We start from the raw sequence: 24,725 nt of genomic DNA on the forward strand, positions 1-24,725 counted from the left end.
TCTTGTGTGAGCGTCACTGATGTAGCTTAACTTTTTTGGGATGAAGTAACTTACACTACTTCTTAAATTTGACTTCTTCTAGCAAGTCTGTTTCACCTCTGTTTTGTTGCCATGGAAATAAGCACGTGTCACCTCTTCCATTGAAAGTACCTTGACAGCGACTCAGCAAGGGCACACCCTAAACTGAACACAATAGAAGCACGTCCCTTCAAGGAAATGTGTGGCATTGAGTGATTTATCTATCGTTTATTATTTTTTTTGTGAGGTTGACCTGTTCATGCTGATGACTGAGGGGGTGTGTCACGTTTGCCATTGTGACAAATGTGATGTCAAGAAGGACCATGGATTTTCTAATCTAGTTACTTGGATTTTTCTTGCACAGTTTCGGATATGACTTTGAGGGAGATGTGATCTCAGTAAAATGTGGACAACATCGTGGACAAATTCACGGACTCATGTCGATTCAACCTTCTTCAGGTAACTTGATTTTTCGTTCTTTAAGGCTCACACTTTGACATCCACCTTTTGTTTAGCGGGACTTCTTTCTCCCTCCAAATTTTTATTGACTAAAGAAAATCTAATGATGAAACTAATAGACACCTATTACATATTACACAAGGGGAGACCATAAGGTGTGATGAAAAGTCATGCCTTGTGCTCTTCAGACCGAAGTCCATTCCCCCCCCATTTCCAATTTATTTGATTATATTTTTACAAATCTATATTTTTAGTCAGTCCCCAGATGGGTCCATGTGAATTCAAACCGACATTAGCGTTACATAGACAATAAATGCAACTGTCATGGATATTTTTTTTAAACATTGACGTGTTTGTTATGTTACAGAGTGAAAAAGCTAAGATCACACACAACAAAGATCGTCCACCTGCTTCTACTATTCACAGGTAAAGTCACAACAACACAAAATTAAATTAAAAAAAAAAATTCTTATGAACAGCAAGTTCAAAATTATTTTTTTTAGAACCACACTGATAAATAAATGACTGTAAGAAAAAAAATCTTCCAGGACTAAAAATTTATTTTCTTGTTATGTTGCTCCATTGTAGTCGTACAGTTCTATTTTTAAGCGACGAGCCACATACCTGAATTGACGTCATCCATCACTTGTCATGTTATCCACACATTCAAACATTCCATTCTATTTTTTTATTTATTTTTTTTTTTTTAGGAAACCTGTTGTCCCAGTCAGAATACCATCTGCGTGCATTGCGCAATGATAACACTTAATTAACTCCACGATTCTGCAGATTCTTTCAGAGTCTCCATTTAAGTCACATCTTACATAATTTAGTCACCCACTATTGATAAATACAAAGTTTTCCTTTCCTCGTTATGCAGGTCTTGCTTCTTGTAACGAGACTTCCACTACGCCGCCTCATGTGACAAGTGCTCAGACTTCAGGTAAACTTGCTGCTTTGTGGGTATGTCTTGAACGACCAAAGGCTAGACCCTCTGCTGAAACCGGGAAAAATGATGATGTCTGAGTTCTTATAAAATGTCAAATATATATTTTTTTTTTTTCTGCTCCCTGTTTTCATTTGATTGTCCTCTCTCACTGCAGTCTACTACTTCGTGGATATTGCTATAGATGTAACGGGGCCTGCGAAGAATGAATCCGAAATTACATCCTGGGTATGTTTGGAATCGGATGCCTCGCCGTGAAACCAAGCATGAATATAAAATTTTCCCTCCCTTGTCTCAGCTCCAGCAGGTGTTCCGAAACAATCTGGGGAGCTGTGTTTCTTCACACATTGAAAACACAACAACTTTACCACCTCAGTTGCACAATTCGCCTGCAGACAGGCCTCAAAGCAACATCACCACCGCAGCCACTCCGACGACCACGTTACAAAGCAACAACGCGACTGCAGCCACAAACGCACTGCAAAACCTTCTCACGATATCTACCACTACATTACAAAACATTAACTTTACGACAGCGACTGTCGCGTTCCAAAACCAAGAAATGGTTCCGGCACCAGAAATCTTTGGCACAACTCCAACTTCATTCCAAGAGTCAAATGCAAATATCATCAATCCCAATGATGCAGCAACGATCACAACCAACAACGCGGACAAAAAGGCAGAAAAAACAATTCCCAACTCACAGAATGCGCATTCGATTCAAGAAGCCATCACGAACAGGCATGTCATCATTTTTCGCGACTTACAAAATATGAACAGTTTTGGTAATCATATTTCTTTTATTCTTTCCCAGTAAATCAAGTGGCTTATTTCAGGTGCGTAAGAACGCTCTCTTGTCATTTTCCCGATCATGTTAATTTGCATTGATCGGTCACACGGATTGATTTGTAACAGGGAATCGAAGTTTCCTGCGCGAAGAATTCGGAAATAAGGTAGGTTGGGATTGAGCTGCAGATAAGATGAATCTTGGTTTGAAAACTAGAAAAACTTTATTTTGCTGTGTGGTCTCCAGCAAAAATCCAAAATATTCACCAGAGAATTGAATTTCAGTATAGTAAGTTAAAATGACAAAATAAATACTTTGATTTCTTTGCAGGCAGAATGTAATCGTTAACTCATTCACGACCAGCCAAGTAAAAAAAAAAAAAAGGTTGACGTCTTTATCCGTCAATGGTAGTGAATGAGTTAAGAACACCTGTACAATTTAGTGATATTCAAGCGTGATTGTGCGGTTCATGTGTTCCCAATGTGAGTATGAGCACCAATCAAATGTCTTCTTATTGATCAGAAAGAGCAACTGCTTGGCGGTTCTGGAGCTGAGGCAGAACGTGTCGGCGTGCTGCATCCTGCAAACCATCTGCGCAGCCAATCAAAATTCCTCCGACATCCACGCAGCGGGAAAACGAGCCAATCGTTTGAGTGAGTGCTACAATATTTTTGTGTTATTTTTTCTCAACCTAACCTTTGTCTGTTCAAATGAACAGATCCCCTGAATAACGACTGCAGCAGTGATCAAGTGGACGAAAACGTCTGTATTTATAAACAGAATTCAAACCATTCAAAATGGTAAACTGTTGATTTCTTCTAATAAAAAAATAAGAGAGCACTATTTATTTCGTGTCAACAATGATGAATTTTGGCAATTTCATTTGACAGTGAAAAGTCAGCGTTTGGCGCACCTCCGTGCGGTGCAGGTGAGCAACAACATGTTCCTCGTAGGATGAAGAATTTCATGGTCCACGTTTTAAATGATGACCTCATAAAAGTTGTAAACTAAACAAACACAAAGCAAAGAAAGCGTTACAGTTTGAGTCAACATCAACATGTTTTTTTTTTTGTTTTTTTACCCTTTGCAGATAATAATCAAAACTGCAGCTGTACAGATTCCTGCAATCGGACAGGTAAATTTAAATTTTAATTTAATTAAATTTTAATTTAATATTTATTTATTAAATTAATGTGATCGGCCAACAACCAGGTGATGATTTTAGATTTTTTTTTTTCAAACCAGTTTTTTTTTTTAATTCTCAGATGCATATTACACTTTTGAAATTTCAATTCAAGACTCTGAGATGAGCCACTCCTATCTTTTGTCGCTGGTAAGCTCACAAAGTCCCAAAGTATGCATTTTGCAACTCTTGTTCATGAGATTATAAACTTCTTTTTGAACAGATTTCCCAGCTGAACCAGACTTGCTTTCCAACAATTAAGTAAATTATTTTTAAAAAATGAACCAAATCTGCTGTTTTTGTCCACTTTGAGTGTAATCTTTGGACTTTTTCTTTCTAGCGTCTCATGCTCTTTTTCGACCGTTGCTTCTGAATTCAAGGTACAAAGAAACCATTGTACACAAAGTCAGACTATTTTTGATGTTCTGATCTTAAAATTATTTTTTTTCCCGCTCAGAACGCCACTGTGGACTGTCAAGCTGTAACAAAGTGAGTCTCGTGAAATCATCACATCACCTCTGCCGAAAGGCTGATTGACTTACACGTGTGACCTTTGATCCTTCTAGCCCTCAAAGTTGCAGTGTGATTTTACAGTTGGCCGAAGAGGTTCCCATCTGTAACTTGTCCGCAGCCATCACGACTGTGTTTCAATCGGAGGCGAATATAACGTTTGATGGAACGGCAACGAGAGCAGGTGGGCAGATTCTGCTGACTTGCGAATTACAGCATCGTGGACTTCTAACCTTGTTCATTCTTTGACTTTTACAGTTATCTGCGGCCGTCCAAAAGGTAGTGACAATTCGTTGGACTCGGAATTCATATGGATTAACACCACAATCCAGCATGCAGATTTTTGTCGGGAACATGAAGGGTCTCCCCTTCTACTTTCCACCCAGATCTGGTCTGTAACTGGTCCGCTCGCTATGACATGGTTGTCAATGTTCACTTATCTAAATGCATCAATTTTTGTTTCCAAGTCAATCGGGGAAAAACGTGGTGGTGCAGTTGAAGGATAAATGTGTTCCAACGGCATCGCCAACAGCCAGCCCAAATGTGACAAGCAGCCAACCAAACACCGCCTCCGCTAATACGACGTCAACCCCGCCGAACGCAACGTCAGCATCCCCGGATGTCACCACCGTCTCACCTAATGACACCGAGAGCCGAGCCAACGCTCTTCTTGAGCTCACCGCCAATGTGTCCGCTCTTAATTCCACGCAGGTGGACCGGCTTGTGTCTCAATTGGAGGAGCTGTTGTCGGGCCCAAATATCAGCCTGGCTCTGGCTAACACGACTATCCACATCGTCAGCAACCTGCTGGACGCCTCTGCGGACGCATTGGTCGGCTCCTCCAACAGGTTTCGTTCTTTTTTTTCCCCTCTCATTATTTATTCGAGTCATTGTTTGATACCAGTTATTCAACTGTTGTCGTTTGTCGATGTAGTTGCTTAATGTGACCAACAGGGGGCGTGTTGCGTGTTTGTGAATTATTACAAACCTTTGCCTTTATTCTGATTCCTCAAACATCCATTAAATGTTGTCTTTTTTTCTTTGTCATCAGAATTCTAAGGATTGTTGATACAGTGGGCCTCAAAGTGGTCCTTGAAGAAGAAACGGAAACTCTCTTGTCGTCAGCTTTGGCTCTGTCTGTCAAAGCAGTGGATGCAAATAATTTTCAACAATTGCTCTTCTCCATCTCCGACCCCAACAATGCACTGGTATGCCTCTGAGACTGCCAAATTTCCAAAATGCGACTGTAAAGAATTAGAGAGCGTCTCCACTATAGAGAAATGTCGATAATAGAACATTTCTTGCCAAACAAAAATGTGAGCATATTGTTTGCACTGTATACATATATATTCTTACTCAAGTAATAATTTAGAAGACTACAGTTTACTTTGGTCATATTATTATAAATCAGTAGTACTGATTGTCGCATGATTATAGTCACAGTACTTGAATAGGCCAGCACTTGTGAATGACGTATAGGAAAAAAATGCACTAATGTACAGATAATCACAATTTACAAGAAGGAAATTCTCAATGTTAAATCCATTTATGCGTGTGTGCTGTATTTAAGGTCCGAGTGGATCGCAGGGTTCAAAGGAATGTGAGGAACGACTCCCTCATCCCTCAGGGCTCCATCACACTGCCCGCCTCACTCACACAAAACCTCACTTTGGTGGAGCAGCAGATGGCCTCCAGAGTCCACTTCAATTTTTACCAGAAGAGTTCTCTATTTCAGGTCACACACAAGTGCATGTCAATGCAGTGGAATTTTCTGGAAAGAGACTTAGCTTCATTACGCACAGTGAGATTTTATGATTAGAGCTGAAAGTCAATTAAAACCCCAAATTCACCATATTGAAAAAATTGAAAATAAATTGATCAACTGAACTGAATTTCACCTTTTTTTTTTATTACAAAGTCCCACCTGTCTAAGGACCACTATAAAGACCAACAGAGTTAATTATTCCCTGCGCATGTTCTGACAATGAGCGCGCGACTGCCACCTAGCGTCTTGAATGTTCAATTACACTTCGTTCAAGTGAGGCAAAAAAAAGTTCCCTCAGGTCACATTTTAAATGTGGAAGTAAAAAAGAATTCAGGAAATATTTAAATTCATTTTTGCTTGATCGGGATGCCGAGGGGACACTTGAAACTCAATACAGTCTGTGTCCATGCAGGATCGATCTTTAGGAACACGTCGACTTAACAGCGGGATTCTGGCAGCAAGTTTGGCCAATTTGACGCTCTCAGGACTCCAGGAGGAAGTTGTGATCCGCCTCAGGAACCTGGAACCCATTCCTGTCAGTGTTTTTTGTTTTCCTGTGCAGTATTTGTACATTTTTCTGGTTTGTGGCGACACTAATTGAAACCAAATTAAAACCCTACCTCTCCAAACTAAAGCCAGATGATGAAGCCAAACAACATGTGTTTATTCCCCTCGTCGCAAAAGCTCTCACTTTTAACACTTGATCTCATTTCAATGTATGTTTTTCCAACTCATTTAATTGCAGGCGAATTATGTGGCGACGTGCGTCTTCTGGGACTTTGCATTAAACGGTGAGTTTTGCTTTGAAGCGTCCTCTAGAACTGTAGAGTTGGAATGTGCGGTAATTGTGCTTCCGCTGGCAGAGCGATCCGGCGGCTGGAACTCCAACGGCTGTTCTGGCCACAACAGCACGGACGACGTGACGGTTTGTGGCTGCAACCATCTCACCAGTTTCTCAATTCTGCTGGTAAGCGTTTGTTCGACTTTTGACTGGAATAAGATGCGTCTAATGTCGTTCTTGGAGGCCATTCATCTTATGCAACTGTGATATGAACTTGTAGTGGTCTCAATTAATCAATGAAAACTGCATTTAAAGTTGCGTAATGCGTTGTTTTTTTTTTTAATGCATCTCTTGTATGGAGTCGATATTTGTGTGTCGTGAGCGTCTAATGTTCCCTCATCGTCCAGGATCTCGCCAGGCAGCCTCTAACCAGTCGAGTGAATGCCACCATTTTGACCTTCATCACCTACATCGGCTGCGGGATTTCTGCCATTTTCCTGGTGTTGACGCTTCTCACATACGTGGCCTTTGAGTGAGTCGTGAGTGCCGCGACACACCAGTAGTGGACGAGAGTACAGCTTCAAGTAGTGATGTGAAGTGGAGGTCTATTTTTTTTTCTTCTTGTCATGTCACTGTAGTTTGAAACCCGACTTGGTTTTGTCTGGGGCCTTCAGAAACTATATAGGCAATCAGAGTATTTCTTGGACCAATCAAATGACTGATTCGGCTCAGTGGGCCACTCGCCATCCCAAAATAACATTAGATTTGTTTCCATCTGTGATTTGTCGAATATGCGTCCGTGTTGTGTGATATTGTTGCAGCAAACTGCGCAAGGACATCTCCTCCAAAATCCTGATCCAGCTGTGCGTTGCTCTGCTGCTGCTCAACCTGGTCTTCCTGGTGGACGCTTGGCTGGCGTTGTACCCGGACGCCGTGGGACTCTGCATCTCCACCGCCTGGTTCCTCCACTACTTCCTCCTGGCCGCCTTCACCTGGATGGGCCTGGAGGGGGTGCACATGTACCTGGCCCTCGTCAAGGTGTTCAACACGCACGTCCCGCGCTACGTCCTCTGGTTCTCACTGGCGGGCTGGGGCGCCCCCGTCATCGTGGTCATTATCGTCATAGCCGTCGACAAGGACAACTACGGACTGGTGTCCTACGGGAGGTTTTCTGACGGCACAAGTGACGACTTGTGAGTCTTCGCTGTCTGTAATATCCCACAACACATTTTATTTTTTTAAATCCCCTGACGTCTCCTACAGCTGCTGGCTAAAAAACGACGTGGCCTTCTACGTGGCGGTGGTGGCCTACTTCTGCGTCATCTTCCTGTTCAACTTGGTCGTGTTGATGGTGGTGCTGGTCCAGCTGCATAAGATCAAGCGGCAAAACCCGCACAACTCGCAGCACCGCACCACCGGACAGGACGTGCGCAGCGTGGTGGGCGTAACCATCCTGCTCGGCCTCACCTGGGGCTTCGCTTTTTTCGCTTGGGGGCCCGTCAACTTGCCGTTCATGTACCTCTTCGCCATCTGTAACGCCTTCCAAGGTCAGATTCGGATCTTCGCTCGCAAAAGTTACCAAAGTTTCAAGATGACAAGACACGTGTTTGGATTTGAGCAGTGCGATGCTGGGGGGGTGGGGGCTCGTGGCGGATGTGATTTCTTTTTTTTTTTCTGCCGTACTACAATAAAGTGTAATTGCGCCTCCACTCCAGTAGTCGGCAGTGGTGCTCTCCTTGCCCATTGTGTGCTGCGAGTATTAACTCTACGGTTTGTTTTGCAAAGAAAATGGCGCCAATTGTTTACTTCTTGCTGGGGGTTGGCGTAACAAAAAAAATTGACAGGAACTGGATTTGAGATGGACATTTCATTCAACTTTTTTTTTTTTTTTTGCATCCACACTAACATGCGTCCTTTTTTGGTAGGTTTATTCATCTTTGTATTCCATTGTGCGGTAAAAGACGTGGTGAGGAGGCAGTGGCAGACATACCTCTGTTTAGGAAAAATGAGGCGAGCTGAGAACTCTGGTGACATTTTTTTTTTTTTTACTTTTCCAAAGTTGTTCAGTCCATACATGGAGTTGTAGTCGCCGACTTTTTTTTCTTTTTCTTGGCCCGTTCACAGAATGGAGTCGCACGGCAACTCAGAAGATGGTGAAGAGAGCTTCAGTGCCTCGCCCGACGTCTTTTCCGTCCTCATTGGCGTCGGCGTCCAGCTCGTCGTCTTTCCTCAATCACAACTTGGAGCAGACTCATGGCATAGGTCACCTAATCAAAGTTGCCATAGTAACCAAATAGAACTTGTCTCTTCCTCTTAGTGGATGTGGCTTTACTTGTTGAACCCATGAAGGGTTATTTTAATAACAATGATGTTTTGTTTCAGGAAATCCGTTGGGCGACAGAATCATCACCGCCGACGAAGAACCTGCCGTGGACGCCGAACTCGACGGGGAGCAGAGAAACCATTGAACGAAGTCACGCACGCACACATTGCGGGGGGTTTTTAGACAATTTTCTCCATTTTTTTTTAGTTTGTCAGAATCCTTAGAAAGTTTAAACGTTCTCTTTGTTCATTCAGTGTTGGTGACACAAATAGATTAACTTATTTGTGAGGATTTGTTCCCTTAAGCATCAACCACCAAACCACTGAAGCATTTGGAGCGAACACATTTGCCGTCTGAAAAATGAGCAAACACAAATTGTCTTTTTGTACGTTGATGAACAAGAGGGTATTTGTTGAAGTGGGTTTAAAATGTCTCAAAATGACACGCTAATTCACTGCAAAATTTCCCAATCTTTGTGTTATCTTTAGAATGGCTCTTTTTGGGCCAGTGTATGATACAGTTTTTTTTTCCTCCAACAAAAAACACTGAGCCAAGTGCATCAACGAATGATTAATTTGAATGTTTAAACCAACTGTAGTTTTAAAATGTGACTGAACTTTATCTTTCAATTTCGACAGAGAAAGGGAAAACTGTTCTTTAATTTCCAACGAACAGAATTTCATGCAATTGACAAAAATGTCGTAGATTTGAATCTGACTTTTTTTTCCCCCCCCAATGCTACCTTTTAAGGCTTCTTATGACTTCACATGCTTTTTAAAATACAAAGGCTTTCTTTCATTTTATTTCACTAACAACATTTGTTCAGCCAAAAGCACTTTATTTCTAAAGGTTACCAATTAGAATAAAAACAAAACAGTGGAACAATCTTATTTAATGGCGTGAGGGAATAAATAAATGCCACCGAGTCCCTCAGGGTCGCTTGTAAACGTGCTACGCGAGCTACATTCACCGTCCTTCACAAACATGTGAAATACACAGACCGACCACAAACTTTATGACCACCCGCGTCATCCAATGATATCCAAAACAATTTGTTTCTTCTTGTGCTTACAGTATCATGCTGCCGGCCCATGCCAATGACTTACATAATGGATAGGAACGATTCGAAACATCTTCCAGTATGATGCGGTGCACTCCGACAACTTTGCAAACAATGTTTAGTCACTGAACCAAATGAATATTTTCTTTGCTCCCCACAGAATACAAGCATACTCAATATTACTTTTGCTGTAAACACTGATTTTTTTTTGGGGGTGGGATTGTAATACTGGATCTTAAAATATAGTATAAGTAGTCATAATGTCGTCAAAGCAATTCAATTCATGCTCATTTCAACAAACACAAGCAACGGTTGTATCAGTAACATTATCAGTGTATCATCTCACAGTTCAAACCTCGAAAGAGCGTTCACAAGAGTGCATACTTATTAACGGGCCTTCACGCGAGGTGTTTCAAAAAAAAAATGGACTTGTTGGCTTGCAGCAAACAATATTTAAAAACACAACTAAAAGGTCAAAGAGAAGCGTGTACAGAAAGGGAAGGGGTGGCAAAAAAAAAAAAATTGTCCCGACAGATCTGAAGTGTTTTGGGTGCCATGACACAACTACGCTGAAGATTTGGATGACTCCATTGTGGGCGTTGCGCAAGAGTACAGCTTTTTACAGTAAGCGTGTTGACGCTCACTCTGAATACACCGAGCGAGCGATACAGCAGAGAAGAAAGCCTGTTCGCGTTCCGGCAGCAGAACAAAAAAGAAAAAGTCACTTCTTCCACACGGTGTAGAAAACCCAGCTGATGTTCACACTTAAGGAAGAAGCACTTTTTATGAGCGGTCACATTCAAGTCACCCTCAACCGGACCATACGCCAAATCTTGTCTCCTCATCACATCACACAAGGATACAGTTCCATGTAGGAGGGCACGCAAACCACTTTTTTGGAAAAGTCCACAGGACAGGAGAGTCTTCCCAGCTGCTCCTCATATTGACTCAGAGCCTCTGTCAGATTTGCACTGTTGCCCTGACCACACAAAGAGACAGAGGACGTCACAAAATAGCAATTATCGTCCTAACATGTGACACACGCACAAACGTGCTGGTTTCAAAATATTCTCCCCACTAACAAGTTTGTGGCGATGATGAAATGCGACGCGGAAGAGCAAAGCGCTTGCTGAACATCTCATCAATTTGTTCCGAACACCCCTAAATTTGCTCAGAACTTTTAAGGAGCATATTTGAATGTGATATTTTTATTTTGCGTTGTTAAGACCCTTTAGAGTGCATTTCGGTCCACTTGAACAACCGTCATGCACATCAGGAAAACATTTTGAATCGGGTGCCCCCGAGCACAGCGGACTGACGTTGGTTTCCGCTTATTCCAATCTCGGTTATGCTGAGACGGAAAACTAATTACAGAGACTTTGCAAAGATAGCTTTCCTTTGAATGGCGGATTTAACCAGCATTTTAAGGTTCATTAAAGCGGTCCGTTTGGAAAAGACAAAAGGAACACTTTTCAATGCTGTGCGCCTCATCTATGGCTCGATTTATCAAAGTAAAAAATTTGAAGAAAAAAAAAAATGCAGTTGGCAAAGAATGGGCTTCTTTTCATAACATGAACTTCGTTTAAAGGAATAGACAATATACAAAATAGTAATACTAACAATGCAATGCTCACCTGGGTGAAATATTTCCCCTTAGGATGCAGGATTTTTATCGACAGATCCAAAATGAGACGAAGGAACTCCCACGTCGAGTCTGCAAATATAAAGATCGTCACTTCTCACGTTGGATGACCGAGCATCATTGACGGCAAACCTTCTTCTGGTTCTGTGGATATTGGGACTGCAGTGAGATCGTTGATGATGTAGTCGAACGTCCGCCCCTCGAGGACGTACTTCTTGAGCACGGGCACGCAGTCCTCCACGAGAATCTGGCAACACAACACGTTTCACCGTCGTGCCAAAATTGACTCTTCCAATTTGAGCAACAAAGTCGCTTTACAGACGCGTTTGTAAATGCGTGTGCGGAAGCATCGAGTGAGAAAAATGTGTTTTCGTGATACTCACTTGGTAACAGTCCCCCTTCAGGTTGTCCAGCACATTGCCGCACGTCTTCCTCATGTACTTTTTGCACCCGTCAATCACCTTCTGATCAATGTATTCAAGCTCATCAAGGAACAAATGCCAATCACACCAAAATAGGTTCATTAATTGGCTAACTATTAGCCAACTGTTTGCCGTCGAGTGCCCGGGCGTCGCTTAATACGCGTTCAATAAAGTCCTTGAATCGGCACCAGTAAAGGATATCTCCACCATGGTGATCATCTTTGGCTTTTGTTTGACGGCCTGAGCCAGGATGCCTCCGTCGCCTCCTCCTAAAATCAGAACCTCCTTGCCGGCGTAGTCCTCCTTTCCACTGCCCATGATTGCTTCCGTGTAGGGCAAGTCGCTCTCCGCCAGGTCTGCGCAGTTACGTCGTTACCGAAACATTTACACGCGCGCGGCATTCCGTCGCGTCAGCGGACTGACCGTACAACACTTACTGACATCTCCATTGAGGACCAGCATGTTCCCAAACTGTATCGAGTGCAATATTTTAATGTTTTGGTATACGGAGTCTTCGTCGTACAAGACGCGATCAATGTCGTACTCGGTCAGCCTTCCATCGGTGGTGGGCCAGTACCGGTCCACTTTGGCTCCTCGGATGAGGGGCGGCAGCCTGGTAACGGCGACACGGAATCATGCCGTTTGCAGCACTCGGGGCCTCAAGGCGATGCAACAAGTTTGATTTGAGGGCCTTACCTTTTAATGCGCGTTATCTTGCCATTTAAGAGAACCTTTAGTTTCTTCTCCAGTGTATTTAAAAGCTGAAAAAAAAATACAAGTTTGTATGAAGGGAACAGCGCAAATAATGGATTCTGTCCTCAAATCCGTACAGTACATTTTTTCAGAAATCAGTGTTGACTTTCTAGCGAGCATGCTACTAAACAGGTTTGGAGCTTGTATGCGTGTTTGTCAAAGGCACTTACATTGTCTAGTTGAGCAATGTTATCGCCTTCATAACACTGCAGGTCAATAGTGAGCAAGCCGTGGGCGTGCACCCGCAGAATAACAAGCCTGTGGAGTAAAGAGGGGAAAATAAATGGGGCACAGATCAATAAAAAGCACTTTGCTTTGCTAAATGGATGCGGCACATCCACACAGGTCAATATGGTTATTCAACTTCTTGGTTTCACTAAAAAAATAGTTTATTATTTTTTTTCTTCAGTAATGACCTGCCGTTCTTTCCGACAAAGGTGGCGAGGTATCCGCGCCCGTCTGTGTCGTGTACGGTCTCTGTCATTTCCTGCTCATGGAATATGGACAGCAGGCTTGGCACTGTTGATGCAGAATCAACTGAGAACAAGAAAGAGAGTGCGGGGTTGAAAAAGTGGAATTTTGTCTCTCCTTTCCATCATCTATCAATAATAAAAGTCAGATTCACACTCAAGAATAAAAAGTCCCGTACTATAAACAATTATAAGTGATGTCATTTAAAAAAAACAAAAAAAGTCAATTCCCTTCCTCCGAGAGCAGTGCTACATCTGGGGTTGATTAAAAAAAGTACACAGTCATATTTATTGCCTTTTGTTCTTCAAGATATTTTGGCAGCCTAGTAAGCTACAATGAAAGAAGTGGAGAGACTAAACCTCAAGATCCTGCTGTGCTTTAAAAGAAAATCAGATAAAAGCATTCCCTTTTTCGTGCTGCTGTTAATTGCTGCCAGGGCTTTTTGTTGTGAAGCTGACAAATCCATATTATCCAGCTCCAGCCAGGGATGCAAAGGCAAGGGTTCATCCTTTTCAGTTACATAGCAACCAGCAACAAATATCGCATACTTGAGCTGGGCCATCGTCCTGTCGGTACGCCCTACCCCGCAGTGACTTTGTCAATAATTTTGCTGATTCATAAACACTCACATAAACACGCACCACACACTTTCCATGGCTTTGAGACCTTTGCGGATTTCATGATGGATGGATGGAGAGAGCTTGCTGGTGTCACCGGCTATTAGCAGGGCAAAAGCAACATGTTGGTCGTGCTGGCTGGCTGTGGCCTAGTTGTTAGAGTGACTGAAGGTTCAGGTGTTTGAATCTTGGTTGCTTTTGCTGCTGGTCTTGCAGGAGGACACAAATAATGTTTTGCTGCGTTTTATTTTTTTGCAGGGAAATGACTTTGGCCATTAATTATGGTGAAGGTTACTCCAAAAACAATAAAGGACAAATTCAGACTATGGTGATAACATGGCATACCATACTTATATTACAAATTCAATTACGATGTATGTCGAATCTAAAAGACGCATTGGGGTTCCCCCCCCTCTATTAAAATGAATGCACGTCATTGACTGATTTTCACTCACTTCCGGTGTCATTGCGCTATTTTCCACATGACCGCAAGATGGCACTGCCACCGCCACCAATGACAGAATGACAAACTATTCCATGGATAGCGTTTAATAAATGTGAACCGCCCCGTCCCCAAAAAAAGACGTATAAATTGCAAATGTGACTTTTTAACGCTTCCTCCATGCATCCCGATCCAATGCTGAGAATTTGCAGCACAAATGTCACGTCCACGTGCATTTTGACGACGGCGTTTCATTCAAAAATCGTTATCACATTTTGAAGGGCAGTGACATCGTAGCAGGTTAACGTCTACTGGAAGCTAGCCAGCTAGCTTAGCATGCAGCTCAGCGCCACCACAGTGCGGTAGCTGGGGCCCTCTTACCTGCAGTCGAGAGGCTGAAGTCGAGAGTATAATGTCGCAGTGCCATGTTTGGAGGCAGCCGTTATCCATTCCTGGCGCAGGCAGGCGCGGTGTGTGTGCGTTTAAGTTCCGAGCCTGAGTGGAGGAGAGGGGAGGGGAGGGCCTTGCTCTGCAACATCGGCCAGACGAACGAACGAACACAGCCGAATGCAGCTTCAGTGAGACGAGAGCAAAGAGTAGTGATACGATGCGAGATGGTTATCTTCCTCCCCGATGCGGTCAAACGCTTTTCGTTTGTGAAAGAATATTTATGGTGATATTGACCCTTTGGATTCATAGAACAAGTGCACCAACTTCTATTACCACTGTTGGGCTACAATTACACAATTAAATCTTTATGCTAAATCATTGCATTCCACTAGTAACACTATTAGATATTGATCATGCACTAGTAACACCATTGCACCAAAATGCCCATTAATAGTTTTGCCTAAAAAAGAACTTACTCGTACATGCACCTCAAGATAGATATCAAAGATACAGATTCATTGTTCAAATAGTTTCCAGCCAAAAGCTACTCTGTCCAAATTTGCTCCAAAGTTTTGTATCCAGAATATTCCAAATGTGTGTACTGAAGCAGCAGTGTGCAAGAGTCTATCACTAACTGCCGCACAAAGTCATTATAGTAAATATTTACACAAACGCACACACACGCATGAAAAAAACACCTCAAGGCCATGAATATAAAACAATCCAATTACAAAATTTGGTGAACTGAATTGAACTGTGCCTGCGTTTTTGTGCTGTGTGACGAGTCTGACGACTTATTCCTGTTGGCTATTTTGTTGTTGTTGTTCTGAGTACACTTACTTGGTTAGTTTGTGCAATGACAGCAGAGACAAGCAGCATATTTCCTTATTTACTTTAATCAGTTTGATTCCATTTAAAATTTTGTACAGCAACATAAAATATGATGACTTTTAAATTAAAGTACTGTACAAATGTCATGAGTACACATTTGGACAAACAATCGATGACAAGGTTTGGGGACAATTCAGCGATAGCAATCCTTGGGCATGGATTCTACACCAGTTGGAAAAAAATGACAGAATTCTAATACTAGTATTCACAATCACTGACAGTGCCGATGATGTTATTAAATGACACAAGGTTACGCACAAAGCCTATTGTTTGTACTGGTTGCCATGGTGACAGGAGTGTGGTCATTTTTTTAGTTGATAGCCAGCTTCATGCACAAGTGCAATCACAATTTAGCGCACTAGTAGAACGACGAGGGAGCACTTGTAGAAAAACAACACATGATTAGTGAGGCAAAACTTTGTACTAGTTTCAAATGCAGGCTACTAGTACAACTGGTGACATTATACAATTGTAATAGTTAACATGTAGTGCATCTGGAGGAGTACTAGCAGCAACTAGTGCACAGTTTTGCCTCACGAGTAGCGTAGTTGTTCTTTGGGTGTCCTCTAGTCACTTCACTAGTGATGTCTAGTAAGACGTGGTTGTGCGTTCATTAGTTTTTTTTTATCAGTGTACTAGTACCCCGACTTCAAGCTGGATATCAAGGATATTGATGTTTGAATGGTAAAAACAGTTTCTGTGTACTAGTAAAATGACTAGGGTGCACGAGTAGAACACTTACATGTTACAAGTGAGGCAAAATTGTGAGCATCTCTGTGCAGTAGTGGAGTTTTATAATGCCACTAGTAGCATGTAGTTGTCAACTTGTGCATAGTTAGCCTCACTAGTAACATGTAGTCAGTCTTGTAACAGCACAAGTGCCTTGTTACTGTATTGAAGTAGAATTATCACACGTCTGTACTTTACTTGTATAAAACAGATACTTTTACTCTGATATAATTCCCCTAACTACAAAATGAATTGCAAAAAAAAAAAAGAATTGTGCTACTAGTGCGCTGAATCGTCTTACTAGCGAGGAAAAGGACAGTAGGCTACTAGTACAACAACTTCAAGCTGATATGGAATAAATGCTCAAACGGCGTTCCTGTCATGACATTTTCACAGCATCATCCAACAGCAAGCAGCAGCTCATCAAAAAGTAAAACCACCGCAATCAAAAGCATTGAAGTCGGCGTCTGCCATCTCAAAGTCAAAGCTGTTGAAGTGAGGGGAGGTGATGGCGGGGCTGTCGGTGTGGTATACCCCCGCCGGCCCCCCGATATCTGAGAAGTCTGCGTTGAGGGGCAGGTCGGCTGCTTTGGCGTCCAGGCCGGAGGGCGAGCACGCGCCTAAGTAGCCCATAGCGGAAGAGGCCGCGGCCCCGCCCATCAGCAGGTACACCGCCCTCACTGCCTGGGCGTTGTTGATGGTGCCGTGACGCAGGCAGCCCGCTGAGTGGCCCCCTCCTTTGTAATTCTTTGTGCGTGGGGAGCTCCTGCCTGTTTGACGCAAGCGGCAACAAATATTTAAGTCTATGTATATATGCATGTACAGGCTTGCATTTTAGAGCGCGGACTAAAAAAAAAAAAAAATGACGGGTTGTTTTTCTGACCACACTAGCTGTGGATTTTGAGCAGACTGGGTTCTGGTCACCCAAAGTTGGGTTCATAATTTTGACTGAGCAAAATAGGTTGAAAATCGCATTTTGGGCGGGCTAAAGAGCTCAAGCTGGTTGTCATTTTTGACAGTTATGTTGGGCGAGTGACTCACGGAGACAAACCTAACTGGAAAAACTTGCTGCTTCTCAGAAAACAATGGCAATAAAATGAATATTATTTGAAAACTACAGCCATATTTAGAATCTAGTGAGCAATTTCTTGGTAGCTTTAACTCAACACAGTGGGTAGTTTCTGCTCTTTATTGTATCAAAATCATGACCCAATGTGTTGGGTTGAGCTGGGTATAATAACCCAGCATTTGCTCAGTCCTTTTTGGACCGAATGCAAGATTTGATATTTCACCCAGTTTGGGTTACTTTTGATCCAACAGTTTTAAGAGTGTGTGAAATAAAAATAAACTTGTCTTCTAAATACAACAGCATGGAGAAGAGTGTTGTTAACAAGCGTTCAAGCTGACCTTTATCCTTCGGGGATCCACTCAGGGGCCCCGGAGAAGGAGCCTCTCCATTGCTGACTGGCGCAGTCGGTGGCTCTTTGTCCTGGATCTGGTCGGGAATGAGATCTTTGAGGGCAATGCAAAGCGGCGGCACCTGATGGCGCTTGCAGAGACCGAGAGGTGATGAGACACTCTGTGGGCAAAGAAACACAAGGTTTGAATTTACAAGCACGTAAATATGAACAATTTGGTGCAGGACATTTATATTCACAAAATCTGTTACTGTTGATATGACTTTGGTTGCGCTCATTGTTTTCTGATATCTCTTCTGGCTGCTTAACCCCTCGAATTTGTTTATCATCATGTGTGAAAAATATCTGATATAAATTGACAAAGGTCTGACTCACCTGTTTCACCTTTTTCAACACATTCAGCCACTGACTGCAAAGGAAAAAAAATACTAAATAAATAAAAGACACTTTTCTTCTTGCATCTCATACAGAGGTCGTGGCAAGCTAAATTAGGAGCGTGTAAACAATTTAAACACATTTTAGTCATAAATTAAAAACTTTGAGCACTATAAAGACGGATGATACGTCACAGCATATCAAAGTATTCCCAATGTACAGTCCACTGTAAAATGAAATTATGCCCCCTAGTGACTGTGAGTGGTATAGTTGATCACATTCTGAGCAATCCAAGCAAAATTTGTGCTATGATCTTTGAAGATACCTGATGTCAATACCATTTAATTGATTTCCTCTCAATGATCTCATTTTGTTTTGTTGTGGAAGAACAGCCTAGCAATTGCATTTTTGTAAATGCACAACACAATATTATAAAACTACGTTTATTTATGTCCATTAATGCTACTTTCAATTTATGAATGGTAACAACCACTAAAAAAAACCCCAGCAGAAAACAAGCCAAGTATACTAGGCTTGGTTCTGCCCAAGCATTCAAACACATAGCCTGTGGCTAACAGGAGTGGGCGGGGCCATCAAACCTGCAGTCAGCAGGAGTGTCGGTGAGAAGAAGCAGGTATTTATTTTGGGTCAGAATGAGGGCGAAACAGCAATCTCGGCTGCCTCCGGCGGGCAGCTTTGGCAGGTCGAGGATCTCCTTGCCCTCCACGATGGCCTCGCAGCTGCTTTGCAAGAGGACCAGCTGGTCAGGTGCAGCTGAAGCATGGTGACACACGAGGAGGCTGCCTTCAGCTGTCAGCAGCAGGAACCGCTTCTTCCATTGTTTGAAAAGAAATCCACCTTAACAGCAGAGGGGAAAAAAATCAGGTCTCAGTTTGCCCACTCCAAAAAGCATTATTTTAAAGACACCGTATAAAAACAGTTCAAGAAAAAAACAAACATTGTTTTGTATAAAACAACACCTAATTTTGGTCATGGAAGTAGCAGATTGGTCTTTTTTTTTTATTTTTTATTTATTTATTTTTTTACGAAGATCAGTGTGCTTCCCAACCACATTATTAGTGAGCCATAAGAGATCAATTGATCAAATTTTAATTAATTGGTCAGGAAGTGATTTATTCACAGGAGCACATTCAATTCGGGCGCACACTAGTGACGTCATTCAGCGACATAGTGGCGCGTCAACACGTTACCAAACAAATACTATTGATAAATCACAAGATAGTTAATGCGCCTTTGTTCATTTTGCTATGCCAGTAAGGTATAGTGAGAAGAGAAACAATTAAATACGATTCTATTAAATGGCTATTAACCTTTGTATACATCTACCCTCCTAGTAAAAAAAACAAAAACAATAGTAGCTTTCTTGTCAACTAAAGTCATCATTTTTTTTGCATTATATGATATCATTAATTCACTTCACATACTATTTCAGACAATATTTTCTGATGATATTCTGTAAAACAAGCAAACCAAAAAAATGAAAATATGTGTTTCAGGTCAGTAAATCTTGGGAAACGCTGGCATAGAAAATGGGAACATGAGGAGCTGCTGGATTACAGCATGAACACACTGTCAACAGATTAGAGGCAGTCAGATGTTTGGCGGATCAACGCACTGCACCAATCAGACCATAAAAATAAGCGCGTGCCTCTATCAAAATCACACCCTCACATCTGGATATGCACCACGCATACAGGCAAAAACATACTGTGCTTAATGAAATAAAAGTGGATGATTAAAAACACACAACTGCAGTCTAATCTAAATTTCTCCATGCAGTATAAAACATGACTGTGACTTTTAAGTGCACATTCAATTTGTGCGCAAAAATGAAGCAATACCTATTCATTTTGTTGATGAGAGGAATCAGGGAAAAAAAGTAATAAAATGTATGCAGATAATCATAAAAACATCAAGAAACTGCAAGATTGACACAAAAAAATAGCCATAATATCCCCCCCAAAAATGTACAAATTATTACTTGGACTCACCGTACATCCGCAGTGTTCCTTGATGGATCCCCGAGACGTTCATGCTGACGGCAGCCGAGTACGACTGACTGACAGCGCAGGACGAGTGGAAAGCACATGAGGCTCCATGTGAGTTTTAATGCCTTAATCCTCATTCAGCTGGGACGTTCGGCCGCTTTCGCATCAGAAGAGGTTGTAACGGCACGCACAAGCGCTCACTCATATTGCCTTGCCTCTCATTTCATAACATCAACACGGCAAAACTAACAAGAGCCGATACAAGAGTTGCATCAGAATCATTTACGGACCAAGCAAAACAAGGTTGAGTCTGGTGCGGCAAAACCAGAGCCCAGACCTCAAGCCCTTCGGACACACACTCTCAAGTCCCAACATCAGAGCTCAAACTGAGCATTGTTGTTGTCGTAACGGAATTATATTTGCTCAGGCTCTTGTATCGGACCGTATTAGGAATCGATTCGAAATTGCAGTTGTAGCTAACGAAGTAGCCGACGAGCGTGCGTCTGTACAGTGTTGTGATTACGTAATTACAGTTGTGTTTTGGGCTAAAGAGGTTAAAACCTCTAAACCCTCTTCAGCTCGTTCCTCATCCAAAGGGCAGCGAAAAACCTGCTGAGGCGTCGACATTACTCAAGTCAGCACAATCGTGAGTAAATACATGAAAAAGTCACAAGTCTTTTTTTTTTTTTTTATTATTCTGTTGTCTTTTATTCTGAGTTGCAGTCATATGGACCCGCATTTGAGTACACAAAACCAAAAATGATAAGATCACAACAATTCGTTGATCACCATTTGAGAAGAGTTCAATAAATATTCTGCATTTGCACAGAAAACACATCTATTCAAACCAATAAATAATATCTGAACTTGAATAAATAATCATTTTTGCATAGATGACATGGCACAATTCGGGTTCTTATTAAGGCGCTATTAAAACGAAAATTGTGTCATCCTTTCCTCTATAAACAGATTCAACAAACAAATGATTAGTAAAACACAAAATTACCAGAAATTTTTAAATTGCTGAATTGCATATTCGTCCAGTTTGGCATTTTTTTTTTTTTTAAATGTCAGAACAATCCACAATAATAAAAAGAAGCTGAAAGTGCACTTCAAGACTAAGACAACTGATCTTCATATTGCTTTCGGAAGCAGTCTCCAGCAGGGAAGAAGTCCCAGCACCGCTCTTGGTACATTTTCCACACATATGACTCCTAAAATAAATAAATAAATAAAATAAAATAAAGAGGAAATTTTATGCCTCTCGCCAAAAAGGCCCCAAAAAATTATAATATAAATTAATTGAGAAAATTCATAGCGCTCACCTGTCCAGTGTGTTCGGTCTCATCTTTGTTGATCAAGTACATTAAAAAGAACCTGAAATGGACCGCACATTTGAATGTTACATCGTCGTCTGCGTAAAAATACTCACATGATCTCACAGGAAACACTCACATGTAGTTGGCCAAGTTGTGCTCATCCAGTGTGTGAGTCTCAAATCCATGTGGTGTTGTATCAAAGTAATCGCTCCCAATGCCGCAAATGAAGCATTTCGTCTGTAGATGAACAACAACACAAAAAAGAACGTAAACCACCTTGTACTTATTTTGTTGCGACACTGCCGAGTCGTGATTTCGTTAACATACTTCCATGTCTTCTTTAACCTGCTCTTGCTGATCTCTGAGCTCTCCAAATGCGTCAATGATCAAACCTGCAGCACACATGTTGAAATACTCAATTTTGATCGACATGCTTTTTGATAAATATTTGTTCAGCAATATGTTTATTAGGTTAAATTGTTTATTAGTCCTCTCCAAGTGTTGCTAATGTGTCGTCTGCTTTTTTTCACCTTGAATGATGGCCAGCAGGATGACGATAACAAAGAAGAAGAACGTTATGTCAAAGACCACCCTGTATAACTCATATTCATCCCCGGCGGGATCCTCAATCTCATCCCCGATGCCTCCGCCAGCGCGTACTCCCACGTACATGTGGAACAGGTAGCACTGGAGAGAGCAAAAAATAAATACATAAATAAATTACGCACGTCGTGGAGGCTCGTCGCAGCTCGACAGCGACTCACCGTCATCATGTCGTCACATTTCATATCGGGTTCATCCTCGTCCTCGCTCTTGTTGTAAAACTTGCGGAAGAAGTTGAAGGCCACCACCGTGTACAGGTACACCACCACCGCCAGCAGGCCCACTGTCATCATCAGCTAGAAGGAGAAAAGAAGAGCAGTTACTGGCTGCAAAATAGAGCGCTGCTTTCATTTTATTTATTTATTTTTTCACTTGCCTGTTTTCCGTTATGTGTCACCGAGGAAAGAATGGTGCGGAGGGTCTTGACGCCCATGGCGATGTCCAGCAGATGGCATGCGAAGAAGAAGTTGTTGTAGTGGCCCAGCAGGGACATAATCAGGTACCAACACAAATAAAGGAAGGTCTGGAAGACATTAAAAAAAAAATCGGGTTACTTGTAATTAAAATGTGGAATAATCTCACCGTGTTAGCACATAATACACAAGAGAGTGATAGACTAGTTTTGAAATGAGAAGGCAAGGATAGTGGTTTGTTGTGTAATTGATTGTTGAAGTTCCTGTAAAAAGGGTAGCACAACAATCTTAGAAAATCTTGACATTATTTATAACACATTTAAGAATTTGACAGATTTCAGCAAGTGTGGTTTAAATCGAAAGTTGATTTACTTTTCCGGGCCCCATAAAATGAGGTGAGGGCCCGGAACTTTAACATCCTACTCTGACCAACAGAAATATCTTTATTCTTGTTGTTTTGGAACGTGTTTCTCCAACTATAACTGAGCATCGATGTCTTTGTAAAGGCAACATTTAATTTTCGCTATTGGTTAAGATTTTTCGAGGCGTGAGCACGTTTGCTTTGTGTGGCCTGAATGACGCGAGATCATTGTGCTTACACCGTCTGTGAACACAACCCCAAACTTCCAGATCTGGTACTTGACGTCGATGGCAGTAGCCCTGAAAAGACAAAACACACATTTCGACCACATCTCCTTATCATCTAATATATCTCTCCGGCATCTTATTTATCTGAGTTGCCTACCAAGCAAACGTTGAGTTGTCCGATTCCTCTTGTTTCTTTTCATGCTGCTGACTCACATCCAAGGACGCCAAGTCGACTCCCAGAAGTTCCGCGATCCGTTCCCGTCCGTAAATATCTCCGTATTTATCCAAAACCTGGAGACACACATTGTATTTGAGCAAAAATTGCATTTTAACAGCGAGGCAGATCAACTCACCTTTCGTTTGACAAACTTATCCCAGTAGTTGTTGGGGAAAGAGCTGTTAGGGGAACAGGACACATGATGGACGGAATTTATTTTAGAGATGAACGTACGCGAGACAACTGATGTGTTTTTCCACATACGGCGTATTCAGGACCAGTCGATCCCACTGGCCTTTGATGTCTTCGTCCTCCGGCTGCTCCGTGATGTAGAGGCCATCAAACTCGAGCTTTCTTGCAAGTTCTTTCTCCCGTTTGAAAATCACCAGTGGAATCTGATTTTGAGAGAAAAAAAAAAATAAAATTCTGATAGTGGACCGATTCCACGGCATCAAATTGAAAGGCCACATTGAAGTCGCGCCCACTTTGAGGCAGTTGTAGCCAATGATGCAGATGAAGGAGATGATCGTGTGGAGAATGGCGAGGAAGGACAGCGTGGGCTGCATGTAGCCGGTGCTCTCCTCCAAGTAGAAATACAGCGGCACATCTTCTTCATCCTCATCCCCGTCGCTCATTCCAGAACCGTCGCCCTCATCGCCGGAACCATCAAAGAGACCGGAGCCGTCGAAGAAGCCGCTTCCTTCCGCCAGCCCAGATCCTTCCACGTCTTCGCTTTCAGGCGGGCTGTCAGACACCTGCGGCAAACGCGCAATGGGAATATCATGAAGTTGTTTGACATGCACTCACTTAGGGAAACTAAATACTGTACGAAAAACAACCCCCCGCCCCCCCCAAAAAAAAAAAAATCTAACAATACAGTTTTGAACACATTAGCTCACTTTGTAGAAGAGCAGAATGAAGTTCAATGCAAAAGCGAGGAACAGAGCCAGAAATCGCAGGTTGTAGAAGTTTCTGGAAAGGTAGTTCTATCAAGGACAAAGAAAATATTCATGAGCCAGTCGTCCATTTTCTATGCCAAAGAAAAGTGAATAGACAGAACAATAATTCTATTATCATTGGAAAAAAATATAAAATGGAAGTCATAGCAATGATTGTGAGGAAATAAAAAAAATTAAGAATAAAATCACCATGAATTTATTTCTCTGAGTTTCCAGCTCGGTCCAGATTTGGAATCCGCCTCCCTTCTTGGGCTTCTTTTCTTTTTTCACCGCCGATTTCTTCGGTTCCTTGGCATCCACTTTTGCGCGACTTTCACATTGTTTCTCTGCTTTCTCGCCATTTTCAACACTGAAAATGCAGCACGCTTGTTACCATATGCTTGTTTTTTAGAATATTATTGAACAGAAACATGATTGAAGGTAGTGTATCACTTGATTTGTATATATATATTTTCAACATGTGCCAAATGGACAAAGAGACAATGCAATGAAGTGCTATACTCGGCCTTCTCTGGTTCGGGGGGCGTTTCCTCAACAGGTGCTGGTTCTGGAGGCTTCTGGCTGGCATCGGCCTCTTCTGGCTGCTGTGATAGAAGCAAACCACGCAAAGTGGTTATGAAGCTCACAGTGCTTTG

At 42.1% G+C, this 24,725-nt stretch overlaps 4 protein-coding genes across 5 annotated transcripts in view; 1 reads left to right on the forward strand and 3 right to left on the reverse strand.

The window, feature by feature from the left end:
- The first annotated feature begins 188 nt into the window (after positions 1–188).
- LOC148320207 (uncharacterized) lies at positions 189–10,014 on the forward strand. The gene is made up of 29 exons (XM_088280337.1): positions 189–477; positions 845–903; positions 1,358–1,420; positions 1,581–1,651; positions 1,722–2,164; positions 2,238–2,259; positions 2,339–2,376; positions 2,733–2,863; positions 2,929–3,010; positions 3,101–3,138; positions 3,301–3,345; positions 3,476–3,543; positions 3,617–3,654; positions 3,734–3,773; positions 3,851–3,882; positions 3,960–4,087; positions 4,162–4,294; positions 4,371–4,751; positions 4,955–5,111; positions 5,474–5,638; positions 6,081–6,203; positions 6,414–6,459; positions 6,532–6,635; positions 6,857–6,981; positions 7,271–7,642; positions 7,713–7,996; positions 8,375–8,476; positions 8,574–8,711; positions 8,832–10,014. The coding sequence occupies exons 1-29, from the start codon at positions 422–424 to the stop codon at positions 8,915–8,917; spliced, it is 3,570 nt and encodes a 1,189-aa protein (XP_088136463.1). The 5' UTR covers positions 189–421; the 3' UTR covers positions 8,918–10,014.
- Positions 9,503–15,159, reverse strand: sms (spermine synthase). The gene is made up of 12 exons (XM_088280358.1): positions 15,046–15,159; positions 14,561–14,708; positions 13,066–13,186; positions 12,820–12,907; positions 12,593–12,657; positions 12,334–12,509; positions 12,096–12,252; positions 11,858–11,945; positions 11,607–11,721; positions 11,467–11,546; positions 10,696–10,811; positions 9,503–10,584 (listed from the first exon to the last, which is right to left on the reverse strand). Exons 2-12 carry the CDS (start codon positions 14,604–14,606, stop codon positions 10,554–10,556), a joined length of 1,083 nt encoding a protein of 360 aa, XP_088136484.1. The 5' UTR covers positions 14,607–14,708; positions 15,046–15,159; the 3' UTR covers positions 9,503–10,553.
- A 287-nt stretch (positions 15,160–15,446) lies between these two features.
- LOC148320209 (uncharacterized) lies at positions 15,447–20,288 on the reverse strand. Its single transcript, XM_088280362.1, has 5 exons — positions 19,995–20,288; positions 18,582–18,840; positions 17,983–18,016; positions 17,597–17,768; positions 15,447–16,959 (listed from the first exon to the last, which is right to left on the reverse strand). The coding sequence occupies exons 1-5, from the start codon at positions 20,035–20,037 to the stop codon at positions 16,613–16,615; spliced, it is 855 nt and encodes a 284-aa protein (XP_088136488.1). The 5' UTR covers positions 20,038–20,288; the 3' UTR covers positions 15,447–16,612.
- Positions 20,289–20,983: 695 nt separating this feature from the next.
- The window catches only part of LOC148320210 (ryanodine receptor 1-like), a 39,275-nt gene continuing 35,533 nt past the window's right edge, over positions 20,984–24,725 (reverse strand). For both annotated transcript variants that reach the window (XM_088280335.1, XM_088280334.1), the window contains 15 exons: positions 24,592–24,674; positions 24,280–24,439; positions 24,031–24,117; positions 23,617–23,886; positions 23,396–23,526; positions 23,268–23,310; positions 23,072–23,205; positions 22,926–22,986; positions 22,290–22,436; positions 22,075–22,209; positions 21,841–21,997; positions 21,638–21,702; positions 21,447–21,547; positions 21,317–21,368; positions 20,984–21,205 (listed from right to left, as the gene is read on the reverse strand). In XM_088280335.1, coding sequence (XP_088136461.1) covers positions 21,110–21,205; positions 21,317–21,368; positions 21,447–21,547; positions 21,638–21,702; positions 21,841–21,997; positions 22,075–22,209; positions 22,290–22,436; positions 22,926–22,986; positions 23,072–23,205; positions 23,268–23,310; positions 23,396–23,526; positions 23,617–23,886; positions 24,031–24,117; positions 24,280–24,439; positions 24,592–24,674 — 1,722 coding nt within the window. In that variant the 3' untranslated portion in view covers positions 20,984–21,109. The remainder of the gene's footprint in view (positions 21,206–21,316; positions 21,369–21,446; positions 21,548–21,637; positions 21,703–21,840; positions 21,998–22,074; positions 22,210–22,289; positions 22,437–22,925; positions 22,987–23,071; positions 23,206–23,267; positions 23,311–23,395; positions 23,527–23,616; positions 23,887–24,030; positions 24,118–24,279; positions 24,440–24,591; positions 24,675–24,725) is intronic.

The sequence above is a fragment of the Idiotropiscis lumnitzeri genome, chromosome 17 (genome assembly GCF_059441095.1).
Source record: "Idiotropiscis lumnitzeri isolate Australia: NSW breed Sydney's pygmy pipehorse chromosome 17, RoL_Ilum_1.0, whole genome shotgun sequence".
NCBI lineage: Eukaryota > Metazoa > Chordata > Actinopteri > Syngnathiformes > Syngnathidae > Idiotropiscis > Idiotropiscis lumnitzeri.

What these genes read in the sequence shown, in the direction of transcription:
- LOC148320207 (XM_088280337.1), top strand. Translation starts at nt 422, where the DNA reads ATGTGGACAACATCGTGGACAAATTCACGGACTCATGTCGATTCAACC. An exon ending in GCGAAGAATTCGGAAATAAG is followed by an intron (nt 2,377 to 2,732) that starts GTAGGTTGGGAT and finishes CTTATTGATCAG; the next exon opens with AAAGAGCAACTGCTTGGCGG. An exon ending in AATTCAAACCATTCAAAATG is followed by an intron (nt 3,011 to 3,100) that starts GTAAACTGTTGA and finishes TTCATTTGACAG; the next exon opens with TGAAAAGTCAGCGTTTGGCG.
- LOC148320209 (XM_088280362.1), bottom strand. Translation starts at nt 20,037, where the DNA reads ATGAACGTCTCGGGGATCCATCAAGGAACACTGCGGATGTACG. An exon ending in GACACTCCTGCTGACTGCAG is followed by an intron (nt 18,017 to 18,581) that starts GTTTGATGGCCC and finishes TTTCCTTTGCAG; the next exon opens with TCAGTGGCTGAATGTGTTGA. An exon ending in TGGATCCCCGAAGGATAAAG is followed by an intron (nt 16,960 to 17,596) that starts GTCAGCTTGAAC and finishes TGCGTCAAACAG; the next exon opens with GCAGGAGCTCCCCACGCACA.
- sms (XM_088280358.1), bottom strand. Translation starts at nt 14,606, where the DNA reads ATGGCACTGCGACATTATACTCTCGACTTCAGCCTCTCGACTGCAG. An exon ending in TTTGTCGGAAAGAACGGCAG is followed by an intron (nt 12,908 to 13,065) that starts GTCATTACTGAA and finishes TTTACTCCACAG; the next exon opens with GCTTGTTATTCTGCGGGTGC. An exon ending in GTGCCCTCCTACATGGAACT is followed by an intron (nt 10,585 to 10,695) that starts GTATCCTTGTGT and finishes TGTGAACATCAG; the next exon opens with CTGGGTTTTCTACACCGTGT.